We start from the raw sequence: 15,000 nt of genomic DNA, 5'->3' as shown, positions 1-15,000 counted from the left end.
ACAAACAATGCAACTGAGTAGAATTTTCTAGAAGATAAATATGGCAGCGGATAAGGCTTTTGTTAAATACAGAAAATGGCTAAATATACATTTATCCCATATATGGCAAACAAAAGGGTTCGGAAGTATCTGGAAAATGTCAACCTCCATCAAACCCCTTCACCCTACAGACACACACACACATACATGCGCACACGCACACACACGTGCGCGCACACACACATATACGCGCACACACACATATATACGCACGCACACACATATACGCACACACACACATATACGCACACACACACACATACGCACACACACACGCACGCGCACACACACGCACGCACGCGCACACGCACACACAGAAGTAGTAATAAAAGGTTATTTTCCCATCCAGACGCATGACGAGTCAATCAGGGATCTCAACAGGAGGTACAGATCCCAGACAGATGACACTAGCACATCAAAGTGACAATTTCCACCGCCACAAGCCTCCCGTGACAGAAAAGCGCTCTCTCTTCTCTCACACGCAGCTTAGTTTGCACCTGATAACGAGCAGGTAAGAGAATGCATTCAGGCTCGAAAATAGGGGTATTTCTGAAACAAATTCGGCACAATATTTCTCCACTTTACGGCAAGTGTGAGTGACAGCAACAATGTGGTGTATGACAGTGAAATCGCCTGCCTGTGCTTTTGGATATACAGCAAATTTTGTGATTTGCCAAAACCTGCATCCAAAAAAACACGACTGCCACACACTATTCAATTATTAGGTAGTGGTTTTACATACAGTATGAATTGCATCACTTTATCAACATTACTGAATATGTACATATGTACACTTGATTTGAATGCATTTCATAAGCATATTGTAGAGGATATCATATACACTGTAGTACCCATGACTTGACCCATGCATGTTGCTTAATATTGGTTTGGTAGCTAAGGGGGAGAGAATTCAACCAACCAGTCATCAAAGCCACTTCTCCAAAGGCAAATGTGCCCTTTAACTGCCATGCCAGAAGAGCATGCTGGTTGGGACGGCACTCAGAGAGCATCCTCTACTCTTAAGAGGATGATAAACAGGGAAGCATTTTTTAAGCAATGTTTCAGGCCAACAAAGCAATCCAAATGTTGTTTGTATTGTTGTTTGTGTTGTTTGTGTGTATTGTTTATCACCTTAACGCCACATCAAGAAAACCTGTATGAGCAGCAAACAATGTTTTTAATCAACCAGAAAACAATGCATCAAACCAAATAATGTTGTTACCTAGCAACATTTTTCAATATGTTGCCCTGTGTATCGTTACCTTTAGTGATGGCAATGCCTTATTAAGGAATATGTATATTGTCCCTAAATTCATACATAGCTTTTTAAAGTTATTATTTGTATCCCAATCTCTATGTTAAAATAACTGTGAGGGGGCAAATAAAAGCAGTCTTTGTCTTCTGGCCACAATATATGTGTGAATGTGTGAATGTCTGATTCAAACTGTCTTTTAACCTCTACTATTTTATAAGACTCTAGTAGTCTGTGTGAAACATCACATATTGGTTGAAAACATCACATATTACGACACTTACACTTAGGTACTCTCTTTGGCAATGACTCTTCTTTGTCTGCACCAGTAACTGTGTACCCCTCAGAGAGTGGGCAGTCATGGGTGAGCGGTTAGGGCGTCAGACTTGCATCCCAGAGGTTGCCGGTTCGACTCCCGACCTGCCAGGTTGGTGGGGGGAGTAATCAACCAGTGCTCTCCCCCATCCTCCTCCATGACTGAGGTACCCTGAGCATGGTACCGTCCCACCGCACTGCTCCCCATGGGGCGCCACTGAGGGCTGCCCCCTTGCACGGGTGAGGCATAAATGCAATTTCGTTGTGTGCAGTGTTCACTTGTGTGCTGTGGAGTGCTGTGTCACAATGACAATGGGAGTTAGAGTTTCCCAATGGGCTTTCACTTAAAAAGGAGGCCTGGGGAAAGGCTTTCAGGGCCTGTTGCTCTCCTCTCCACAGCTCACACCATTAAACCCTGCATTCTGATTTCTCAACTGCTGCACTGGATCTGAAGGTGTTAATATTAATAAGTAGTAAAACCAGTATACTATCAGGCGTTGAAACTAGACCCTCCTAGTGACGTAACACATTAAGCGTTGCCTCTAGTCATGCCAAGAGCTATACAAATATTGTTTCTGGGCCCCGGAAAAATCAGGAACTCCTCCCAATTTGTCGAGAAGCAAACAACCAGTAGCAAACCAAGAGAGATGGAACAACCATGCCGTTTGGGAAATGTTCATTGTTACGCTCTTGGTCAGGTCGATGATAATCAGGCCACGTGGGAAGAAAATTCAGAACTCATCCTCTCCTCTTCAGGTGATGATACACATGGCAACTTTTAGAGCAGCAGTTTCTGGGCAACGGCACTAGCTATCTAATGTAGTTTGGACCGTTTATCACAAGAGCACTCTGATCGAGAGAATCTGGAATGATCAAAGAAAGGCGTCTGCTGCTGATCCATCAGGAAATTAGGAGCCAATCTTGTCGTTGTCCGGCGGCAACATTGCTCAGAAAGTTGCCCTGTCTATCATTAAACCTTTGGTGATGGCCACTCCATCACAGGTGGTCTATATCATGTGGTGTGGTGGCAGGAGTTGGAATCATGACACACTCACCGTGATGCACCACGCCTCTCAGGCCATGGATGATGGGGTCCACTGCCGGATTATCCTTCAGACCCACCTATAGATGTGGAGAAGAGGGCAGAGGCAAGGAGGGGAAGGAGGGAGGGAGGGAGAGTTGGAGAAAGGTAACGGGAGAGAGAGAGAAAAACAAAAGAGAGATATATTGGTGAGTTTGACATTAAATAAGGTATTAGTGAGAGAGAGAGAGAGAGAGAGAGAGAGAGAGAGAGAGAGAGAGAGAGAGAGAGAGAGAGAGAGAGAGAGAGAGACCTTTAGAAAGCCTTTATTAACACCATTCAGCCATCATACTGTACATTAGCACAGTACAGCCACTGCCCAAAAACAGAACGACCCCCCCTCCCTCCCCATATGTTCATATAGACTGGGAGAGATAGAGATAGATAGATAGAGAGAGAGAGAGAGAGAGAGAGAGAGAGAGAGAGAGAGAGAGAGAGAGAGAGAGAGAGAGAGAGAGAGAGAGAGAGAGAGAGAGAGAGAGAGAGAGCGTGTGGTTCTGGTACAGAGAGGGAGTTGAGAAGAAGTGATTTAGGCAGTTTCAAGGGGAAACAACATTTTTCACAGCTCTACTGAAATCCACTCCAGCTCCACTCCTGTTTGTTGGAGTGAACACACACACACACACACACACAGACACACAGACACACACGCACGCGCGCGCACACACACACACACACACACACACACACACACACACACACACACACACACACACACACACACACACACACACACACACACACACACACACACACACACACACACACACACACACACACACACACACACACACACACACACACACACACACACACGACAAGACAAAACCACAATACAAGAATTGGAGTAATAGTGTCTGGTTTGTACTGTACAGCATATGCCACAGCTCCTTGTGTAAGCGCCTGATTTTAGCAAAACTCACTGAGGACGCACATTTTCTGTGGCATGCAAAAGCCGGCGCGCAGGGGAGAGTAGAGAAGGATAGAAGAGGAGAGGAGGGGAGAGGAGAGAAGAGAAGAGAAGAGAGGAGGAGAGAGGAGGAGAGAGGAGGAAAGAGGAGAGAAGAGGAGAGGAGAGGAGAGGAGAGGAGAGGAGAGGAGAGGAGAGGAGAGGAGAGGAGAGGAGAGGAGAGGAGAGGAAAGGAAAGGAGAGGAGAGCAGAGCAGAGAAGAGGAGAATGAAATGCTGAGAGAGAGAGTAAAAAATCCCCTTTTAATTGGAGCCTCTCAGAACACAGAGGTGGAACACGGAGGTCAAATGGAGAGAACAACATCAACTGCAGCCATGACAACGAGATGAGAGTAAACAAAACACAGTGATCCAGCTTGTTACAGCATGCAATGCCAGCCCAGTAGAGTACAAGCTACACAAGCATGGACGTGGACATAGGGGGAGAAGGGGTCAATTGTCCCAGGCCCAGGGAGAGAGGAGGTTGAGAATTGGGTCCTCATAACATTGTATGCGGTGGTGCACAATCTTGACTCAGAAGCTACAATCCAGTGCCACATATTCCAAATGACCTGGTTTGATCGCTGTAATTGGAGCATTCACATGGTTGAATAGGACATGTAAAACCAAGTATTTTGGTATATGTGGCACTTGATTTTAGACTTCTGAATCCAGGCTGCTCATCACTGATTGTATGCATTGAGTGGAGGCACCTTTCAAATTGTTTTGTCCTGTGCCCAGCCAAAGCCATCAGTGGCCCTGTGTATAAAAAATGGTCTTGCGTGCAACAATGGACACCCACCACACCCCATACATCACCACCATCCAGTTCCCCAATTCTAGGAATCGGGCAGATATTTCAAACAGTGTAGTGTAGCATACCCTCGTTGCATTATATATTCCTTCACGGTTGCGTTTTCTGTGTACATGCTTTCCTTCGATCGGAAATCTTTAGCCTGAACCTTCTTTTTCTGGTTGTTTGTTTTTTTTCTGTTTGTTGGGGGGGCTTCGGCAGCAGTCCTCATATGAAAAAGAAGCTGAACTGTGCACACACTCCCCGTGCAACCTTTTCATTTTCTCATGAAGAGATTTAAGTTTCGAAGATCAATCAAACACAGCACGGCGGTTCTCAAGACAGAGTGGCATCCGAGTGCCATTGCCTGACAGCAAACAAGGCTAAAAAAAAAGACTGTTCTTCAATGCTACACTTGATGCGTAACTCGTTTTTTTAACTTGTAGCTACCTACCTACCTACCACCATGAACATGGACCCACCACCAGGCCCGCCAACAGGGAAGGACAAACGGGTACGTTGTCCTGGGCCCAGGGCCTAAAATTGGGTCCCAATTACATTGTATGCATTGGGTAGGGGGGCCTTTCAGATGACTTTGTCCTGGGCCCAGCGACAGCTGTCAGCGGTCCTGCCCACCACGACCACACAGAGGCAGCGGATATGCTACTGGCTTCCTCTGGGCATCTGGGCAAGAGACAGACCCGGCCTCAGGGTAGCTCCCACAGAGGAGAGCATATGGATTTGAAAGCAAAGAAATATCCCTGTGCTTCTCTGGTTCCCTTCCTGTGGTGGCTGCATTGATCCGAACACCATGCCCACCCCAGGGCTGAGGACGACGCAGCAAGTGGTTGGATTTGAGCCAGTAACTACAGCGCTAATTCAACACGTATAGAGTAAGACTTAACACGTCAAGTGTTACTTTTGACTCTCTAAGTGTTATATTAACACTGTTAGAATTTGATGTGGAGCAGGCCGGTGTGTCACAGCGAGCATGTGAGGTGCTAAGCCAGATGAGACCAGGTGACCAAGAGAATTACATGCTTACTATCAATGTTGCTCTCTGTGAGCTCCGTGTAGAGTGTTTGCTGAACTTTGTCAATAGGTCAACATCGTGACCTCTCAGTGTTTGGGTTCATGAAAGCAGCCTCAGGTGCTGGGGAGAAAAAGAAACGTTACTGGTGTTTTGCGGTGGATAAGCACAGGTGCCTCTTTGACCCCCGAAAGACAACGCTCATTTGGCGCTGAGCGCTCTTAACCTGGATATCTCGTTTAAAAAAAATAAAAAAAAAATGTTATTTTTGTATTCAGTTGATGTTTCTCCAAGGAGACGGGCGAAGATCGATTTGTGCAATGTTAATTGTGAGTAACAGTAGCAAACTAGGCGTCTTCAGGCACGACTGATCCAGATCCATGAATCTCATCTCCTAAAAGGCAGCAGCACCATTTAAGTTCCCATGCAGCAATGCAGGACAGCGGTGCGTCTTTTTTTTTTTTTTTTTTAAACGAGATATCCAGGTTAAGAGCGCTCAGCGACAAATGAGCGTTGTCTTTCGGGGGTCAAAGTTCAAGCTGCAGCGCTGAGGCACCTGTGCTTATCCACCGCAAAACACCAGCACTGTTTCTTTTTCTCCCCAGCACCTGAGGCCCTGCAGACCTCCGGCAACATCCCAACCGGCACAGAAATAGCACAAGAGACCAATTATGTGGCTAATAAAAAATGGCACAGCTACAAGAAAAAGACCACACACTACTACTACTACTAGTGAATGTGCATCGAGCGCGGGCTCAGGGAGGGGTTTTTTTATTCCATGTACATGACACCGTTGAAGAATGCTTCAGATGGAAATAGGCTGATTGGAGGAGAGGTGGTGGGTGGAGGAAAGGACTGAGAGCAGCGGGGGATGATGGTGAAGATGATGGGCAAAAAAAACCACACTAAACTGAGAGGTATTATTTCCAATGCCTGTGAAATATGTGATGGTGTTCGAGGGTTACTTATGAACACACTTGTACGAAAAAGAACAACACCACGATGACTGACGAGTGCGGATCGCAGTGCTTTTGGAGAGGCACTGCTTCACTCAGCCATCCAGCCCCACTACTCTCTTTGTCCACTCGGACGGCTTCGCTGTAGCGCGGGCACCTCCATGCAAAGAGTCAGACTGATTGGACTGTCAGTCGTTTCTCACCGTGATCTGAATTTGTAGCCGGTAGACCGTGGACATGTGTAACGGTGACTACAAGTCGGTCAAACACTCACACACGCACACGCAAGCACACGCGCACACGCGCACACACACACACGTCACTGGTGGGAGTTTGTCTCCCTCTTCTAAAGCAGTTTGTTTAAGACTGCAATCGCTTGACTGTGAATAAGCTAATAAAACCCCAATGATAGATGTTACAACGACAATCCATTTCGATCTGGAAGAGTGTGTGGTGGTGAGAGTCAGACTGGGGGTGTTGGTGGTGGTGGTGGTGGTGGTGGTCGTGGTGGTGGTGGTGGTGGGGCTGGGTGTGTTGCGGGGGATTGAGGCAGGCCATAAAATCTTTGTTTGCAAGCGACGTGTCTGTACACTTGTCGCAGTCAATTTGTTAGGAATAGCAACGGGTCTTAATGACTGCCAGAGAGAGAGAGAGAGGGAGAGAGAGAGAGACAGAGACAGAGAGAGAGAGATACAGAGAGAGAGAGAGAGACAGAGACACAGAGAGAGAGAGAGAGAGAGAGAGAGAGAGAGAGAGAGAGAGAGAGAGAGAGAGAGAGAGAGAGAGAGAGAGAATCTCTGAGCGGCAAGCAACTCGCAGCCACGGAAACAACAACAGCCCCGGCAACAGCGGCGTGTGTGAGATTACATTAGTGTGATGCGCTAGCACTTTCCTGAATAAAGACAAGAGCCATATGCTTACACATATGCAGGGGATGAGAACTTATGCTCCTGTGTGCACAAATACACACACACACACACGCTCACATACAAACACACACACAAACACAAACACACACACACACACACGCTCACACACACGCTCACACAGACGCTCACACAGACGCTTACACACACACACACACACACACACACAGATATTCACACACATGCTCACACAGATGCGCGCACACACACACACGCTCACACACATACTGTTGACACATATAGACACAGAGACTGACACACGCGTACCTGCGTACGCACACACACACACACGCACACGCACACGCACACGCACACACACGTACACACAAACCTTCAAACAATACAACAGAATACACGTACTTCAACCAGATATTAAAAGCATTGCAGTAGCCTACATCACGGTGAGAGCACCCCAAGTCTTTTGAGGCATTGATCTGTTTTTGCTCAAGAGGGCCGTGGGTAGATCTCACAGTGCTCCAGGGCATACAGCCACATGCAGCACTATCATCCCAGGTCTTTCTCTCCAAACAATGCCTTTTAAAAAAGCACTGTTGAAGACTTGTGAGTTGGCAGGTGCAGAAAGTGAAGTGCTTTTTTAAAAGGCTTTTTGTTTGGGAGAGAAAGACCTCGGATGATAGTGCTGAGCGGCTTCTCATGATAGCCCTCCTTTGAGGATGTGGCATGTGTCTTTCCTCTTAGGCCCACGGGAAGGCCTTTGGAAAGATTTCTCCAGGGATGTGAGTGATGGGTGTGTGATGGGTGTGTGTGTGTATGATGTGTGTGTGAGTGTGTGAATGTGTGTGTGTGTGTGTGTGTGTGTGTGTGTGTGTGTGTGTGTGTGTGTGTGTGTGTGTGTGTGTGTGTGTGTGTGTGTGTGTGTGTGTGTGTGTGTGTGTGTGTGTACAGTATATTTGTATGCAGATCTGTATGCAGCAGAACAGTGTACAGTATGTGTTTGTGCCATGTACATGTACTTGCATGACAGTCTATGTATGAATCGTTTGTGACATGAGCATGCTTTTTCTATTGTTTATTATTCATTTCGAGTGTTTGATAGTCGTAGTACTAAGGAATATTTGTGTGTGTGTGTGTGTGTGTCTGTGTGCGAGCCACGCGTGCGCGTGCGCATGTATGTGTGCATACATGCTTGTGTGTGTGTGTGTGTGTGTGTGTGTGTGTGTGTGTGTGTGTGTGTGTGTGTGTGTGTGTGTGTGTGTGTGTGTGTGTGTGTGCTGTGCATGTGTGCGTGTGTGCAATACATGCATGTGTATGTGTGCTCTGGTGTTGCCTCCTCTGGGAGGCGTGAAGCAGCTGCAGCAGCGGTGGTTCTCCAGGGGCCTAGTGGAGGTGTGCAGGCCCGGAGCAGAGCTCATCCATAAGGCAGGTGGTCCGCTGCCACCAGCCCGTCACCGCCAGGCCAGCACACATGCACAGCCAGCCAGCCTAAAGCACAATCACGTGGGGCTCTCAACTGCTGATGTGGTGGTGGTGGTGGTGGGGGTGGTGGTGGGGGTGGAGGTGGAGGTGGTGAAGGTTCAGGCACTGGTACCATTGTGTGTGCACAGTATTTATGGGCAAAAACTTGTGCCTGTGTGTGTGTGCGTGCGTGCGTGCGTGCGCATGTGTGTGTGTGTGAGAAAGAGCATCCACCTGCTGTGTGTGTGCATATGAGCAACTTTGTGTGTGTGTGCATATGAGCAACTTTGTGTGTGTGTGTGTGTGTGTGTGTGTGTGTGTGTGTGTGTGTGTGTGTGTGTGTGTGTGTGTGTGTGTGTGTGTGTGTGTGTGTGTGTGTGTGTGTGTGTGTGTACGCGCTTGTGTGTACTGTATTGTATAGGCAACAGCACAAGTGTGTGTGTGTGTGTGTGTGTGTGTGTGTGTGTGTGTGTGTGTGTGTGTGTGTGTGTGTGTGTGTGTGTGTGTGTACATCTGTATTGTATAGGCAACAACACAAGTGTGTGTGTGTGTGTGTGCATGGGCCTGGCCAATTCCCTTGGCTGAGCGGAAGGAGGGCTGAGCCTTTTCCATGCTGATGTGATGTGCCGCCTCCTCTCCTCTTCAGCGGCTCTTCCCTTCGCTCGCATCAACACCCTCGTGGAAATGTGCTGTGCCACTTCCCTCTCCATGGTGCTCCCCCAGATCGGCGGAGAGTCTCTCTCTCTCTCTCTCTCTCTCTCTCTCTCTCTCTCTCTCTCTCTCTCTCTCTCTCTCATTCTCACTCTCACTCTTTCATCGTCCTTCTCTCTCTCTCCCTCTCTCTCTATCATTCTCACTCTTTCCACCTTTCATTGTTCTTCTCTCTCTCTCTCTCTCTCTCTCTCTCTCTCTCTCTCTCTCTCTCTCTCTCTCTCTCTCTCTCTCTCTCCCCCCTGTCTCCCTGTCTCCCTCCCTCCCTCTCTCTCTCTCTCTCTCCTCTCTATCACCCCCCTCTCTCTCTCTGACAACAAAGCGTTCGCCCCGTTACGCTTCTCGCTTTCTTCTCCTCGAGCGCCACCAGTCTCATCTGCCTTGTTGCTATTCATTATAAAGCAGGCCTGACACCCCAGCACGGCACATACAGCGCTCGGAACACACCACTGTGCCACGCTACACGGCACATACGCACACACACACACACACGTGCACGCACGCACACGCACGCACGCACGCACGCACACACACACACACACACACACACAGGAACCACGCACACACACACACACGTGCACGCACGCACGCACACACACACACACACACACACACACACACGCACAAGTGCACGCGCACACACACACACACACACACACAGGCACCACGCACGCACACACACACACACACAGTACACATGCACGCAAACACAGTACACATGCACGCACACACACACACACACACGCACATACACACACACACACACACACACACACACACACACACACACACACACACACACACACACACACACACACACACACACACACACACACACACACACACACACACCACCGCAGCAGAACACAACATATTGTTACACATCACAACACCATACAACATAAAACCACACACTGGGCCGTTTCGCACAGTAGAACACCACACCACACCACACCAAAACATTGTATCGTTCAATTCCATATTGTCAGCAATTCTTTGCACAGTGCCACACCAAACAACAGCACGACACTGGATTACACACCGCAACACACACACCACAGTGTTTAACATAGAACCACACACACCACACTGACACGAAATTATGCCAACACAACACAAATGAGCCACACAACACAATATACCACACCACAGCATGCTGCACATCAAAGCATCAAAGCACATCACAGCACAACATTGCACCACACATCCCAACAGGCACAGCACTACAGCACTGTGCAACACACAACAACCGTACACCATATGTCTTCACACAGTAACACAAAACACCACAATGCCTAACACAGTAGTACCACACCAGAGTATTTTGCACAAACACCATATCGCATCGCAGCCCAATACTTGCCACATGCTTCAACAACACACACCGCACCATAGGTCTTTGCACAGAAGCATGCCACAGTGCTTAGAGTGACATTACACAATTGTTTGGAGATATGTTCATTTCTCCCACCTACCCTTGAGTTAAATAATTTAGTTTAACCATCCTTCTGTTCTTCCAGCCACTCCCTGAGCCTGATATTAACACTCCTACTAGCATGTATCATTGAACTAGATGGGACAAGCTAAGCTAGTCCCAACTGGTTCACAGATGCACCATATGCTAGATTACATGTTGGGTTGCCAGACAACTGACAGAACAGTAAAACAGTAGAGGTACACTGTGTAACAAATTCATGCTCCCCATTCACAAAAGTTCACTTTTTTGTGAATACTACTTTGTATGAATAATACCACCTCCATCAAATTCTAAGTATTCATTATGACATATGAAAAGGGGGATCTTCTCCATGTCTGCTATTTTGAATTTCCAGAAATAGAATTCCTTAGCTGTACTTTGGACATGCTGGTAAATATTAGTTTATCACTTACTAAATATTAATGAAAAGGTCAAATTTGGCAATATGCAGCACACTTTAGATGAGCTGCATAGCTGCAATACCTACTCTGGCTACCATTGCACACAATGCACCTTTAAGGGGAGGTGGGCAATGTCCATATTACCAGAGACAGTGAAATGTCGCTGTAGCCTCTTAACACATACCGTTCCACCACAAGAACATTGTCACTAGGGTGACCAGCTGTCCGGACTTCGGCCGGACAACCCCGCCCCTTAACTTTCTAACCTAGCGTCCTCGCGCGCACCCATTGCTTCGACTTGCCGAATCCCCGCCTCCGTGGAGAAAACAGTGAAGTCGGCATTCTAAACTGTAGGCAGAACACAGGGAACAGCGCTGCCATCTTACCTCAGACTAACTCAGCTGCCAACAACAGTTTTACTTGTAAAACAATATTTTTGGGGGGAAGGATTTTCGCATTTCATTACCTCACTCCGATAAAGGAGTCATCAGTACCACTAACTTAATATTGTATCAGAGACGGCAGGTTACGATAGACAAATCCTTCCGTTGTTGTCTGTGTAGGCCTAGGCTATTTCATTTTTTTTTTTTTTAAATGTATTTTGGGTAGTCATGCATTCGTAGGCCTAATAGCCAACAATTAATTTGATTTACTTTACTCAAAGTTGGTCAGAAGTCTGTTTATCAGCGGTGTTTTAAGGGAGGCAAACCGCTTCTGTCAACCTTTTTTTTCATGCAGACGCTGGATAACCAACAACACGAGCTCAAAATACAGACAGCGCCCGTGCAGAAAGACGTTTCTTTGTCCTGTTTGTAAAGTTGTTAGAACCCTTGTATCGTTGTAAAGGCATTTAGCGGACAAACTTAGTTGCACTATGCGTTGCCACCAGTGCAGGAAAAAATAGGAAATAGGGTTATATCTGGAGTAACATGGCGGCCACAGATATCGGAAACGCGACCGACTGTCAAGGTCTAGTTTGCGTCAATGACGTTGCCTCGCATCTCGAGGCCATAAGCAAAAGGCTAGGAGGAAAGGAAAGACAAAGAGAGGGACACACGGACGTCGTGAACAGGTCGTAAAAACGGACCGATGGCCACCCTAATTGTCACTGAAAAAACTTTACTACCGCACTATGCCAATTGCACAGGGCTCTAGGTAATGCATTATGACTTGGTCATTGCCATTCTGGTAAGACCTAATTCGTAAAAGGGGACATGTCACTAGACACTAGAACGTTTTGTGCAGTCGAAACACCACAGAACACCCCAACAAAACATTGCACCGCACACACCACACCACACCACACGGCACACCGTACCTTAGGTCTTTACACAATACACCACACCACAGCATAGCACATCTGCGTTCAGGTAACTCTCTCTCGCTGAGCTGCACGCTGCTGGAGCTTCCCCAAATAGATTTAGCATGGCCCGAGACACACAAAAGGAGGTGCCGTGTGTTTGTTGACAAATACCGAACAGCATGCAAATGTGGCAAAATAAAGACGAGGCTAGAAGTGGGAAGCCTTCCACACAGCACTGGAACAAATGAAAAAAAATGGTGTGCGTGTGTGTGTGTGTGTGTATGTGTGTGTGTGTGTGTGCGTCTGTGTGTGCGTGTGTGTGTGTGTGTGTGTGTGTGTGTGTGTGTGTGTGTGTGTGTGTGTGTGTGTGTGTGTGTGTGTGTGTGTGTGTGTCTGCGCGCGCGCGCGTGTGTGTGTGTATGTGTGTGTGTGTGTATGTGTGTGCGTGTGTGTGTGTGTGTGTATGTGTGTGCCCCCGCATGTGCGTGTGCGTGCGTGAGTGTGTGTGGAGCCAGTGAGACAAAGAGAAACATCCGCTGCCATCCATCAAATCCAAGAAAGATGCAAACAACCCCTGCCACCATAACCACACCAACACAGAAACATACACAGAGAATGACACGTACACACACACACACACACACACACACACACACGCACGCACGCACGCACGCACGCACGCACGCACGCACGCACGCACGCACGCACGCACGCACGCACGCACGCAAACAACCCCTGCCACCATAACCACACCAACACAGAAACATACACAGAGAATGACACGTACACACACACACACACACACACACACACGCACGCACGCACGCACGCACGCACGCACGCACGCACGCACGCACGCACGCACACACGCACGCACGCACGCACACACACACACACACACACACACCACATCTCCAGCAGGCCCCCAATTGTTCCTGCGCGGAGATGTAGATGGCAGGCTTTGAACTGGCGCTCTCTGGGCTAGCACAATCAGACGATGCTAATGATGCTGCAAGAGGCATGAAATGACAGAGCAAGCCGAGCACACAAAAACAGGGTGAGGAGGGTGGGGGGCCAGCACACAAAAACAGGGTGAGGAGGGTGGGGGCCAGCATCAGCAACCAGCATAACCAGTGGGAGGCTGGGAACACAAAAACCAGAGCGAGGAGAGTGGGAGGGAGCCACACGACCATGACTGTGTTAAAATATGCGACCTTGCCTCCTCCACTTGTGCTTGTCTCCTCCTCCCGCCTCCTGGCCCATCCTCCGTGGAGAAAACAATAAAGTTTCCCATCTGTCAGCCTAGCAACTTTTGAGGGACTGTTTTTCATTCACCATCCCAATTGCAAATGAGAAAAAGACTCTACGATTGAGCTTTTGCAAGATATTGAAATATAATGCTGTTGTCAGTGATGTCATCATGACATATTACGTCCTGGTACGAGGAGACAAGCACAAGTGGAGGAGGCAAGGTCGCATATTGTAACGCACTCTACGATGAGGCTAGGTGGAGTCGGGTGGAATGGTGTGGGGGAAAGGATATGACATAACAAGCGATCGCTCAGTCTTCAAGCAATCCACATGGCATTCTGATTCTTCATATGTGGTAAACAATTTCTGCTTCAGGTTCAGACGATTGAAACGAGGGTATGTGTGTGTGTGTGTGTGTGTGTGTGTGTGTGTGTGTGTGTGTGTGTGTGTGTGTGTGTGTGTGTGTGTGTGTGTGTGTGTGTGTGTGTGTGTGTGTGTGTGTGTGTGTGTGTGTGCGTGTGCGTGTGCGTAGCTCTCCATGTGTGTTGATACGCCGTTGTTTTTCAAATGAGTGTACAAACTGTAAATTCCCAAAAACTGTGATTGCAGGGTTAACTGGAGTACTCTATTCAGAACAGAACAGACACAGAAATAAATGAGGCCAGAGAAAGAAAGAGAGGAACAGACAGGGAGAGAGAGAGAGAGAGAGAGAGAGAGAGAGAGAGAGAGAGAGAGAGAGAGAGACAGAGAGAGACAGACAGAGACACAGAAAGAGACACAGAGAGAGACAGCGAGAAAAGGATGCAGGGTATGGTGTGCAGTCGCTTCCACTGAAGTGAGATGTGACAGAGGAGGCAAAATGGATGAGGAGCCAGACCAAAAGAGACAGCTCAGTGTAAAGAGACAAGACGGAAGGGGAAAGGAGGAAACAGGAGAGAGAGAGAGAGAGAGAGAGAGAGAGAGAGAGAGAGAGAGAGAGAGAGAGAGAGAGAGAGAGAGAGGTTAAGGGATTAAGAGGCCGTGAGCTGTAAATAAGACGTGCAGTAAGAACAGTAAGAACAGACAGCGACATTTGGAAAGACGAGGAGGAGGAGGGAGAGA

At 47.9% G+C, this 15,000-nt stretch overlaps 1 protein-coding gene across 1 annotated transcript in view; it reads right to left on the bottom strand.

The window, feature by feature from the left end:
* Window positions 1-15,000, bottom strand: part of ptprga (protein tyrosine phosphatase receptor type Ga) — a 407,084-nt gene that overhangs the window by 117,770 nt on the left and 274,314 nt on the right. The window contains exon 6 of the mRNA XM_063214914.1: window positions 2,662-2,728. Coding sequence (XP_063070984.1) covers window positions 2,662-2,728 — 67 coding nt within the window. The remainder of the gene's footprint in view (window positions 1-2,661; window positions 2,729-15,000) is intronic.

This window comes from Engraulis encrasicolus, chromosome 14 (genome assembly GCF_034702125.1).
Source record: "Engraulis encrasicolus isolate BLACKSEA-1 chromosome 14, IST_EnEncr_1.0, whole genome shotgun sequence".
Taxonomy (NCBI): Eukaryota; Metazoa; Chordata; class Actinopteri; order Clupeiformes; family Engraulidae; genus Engraulis; species Engraulis encrasicolus.
Note: the sequence above shows the minus strand (reverse complement) of the source record. Positions and strands in the feature narration are given on the sequence as shown.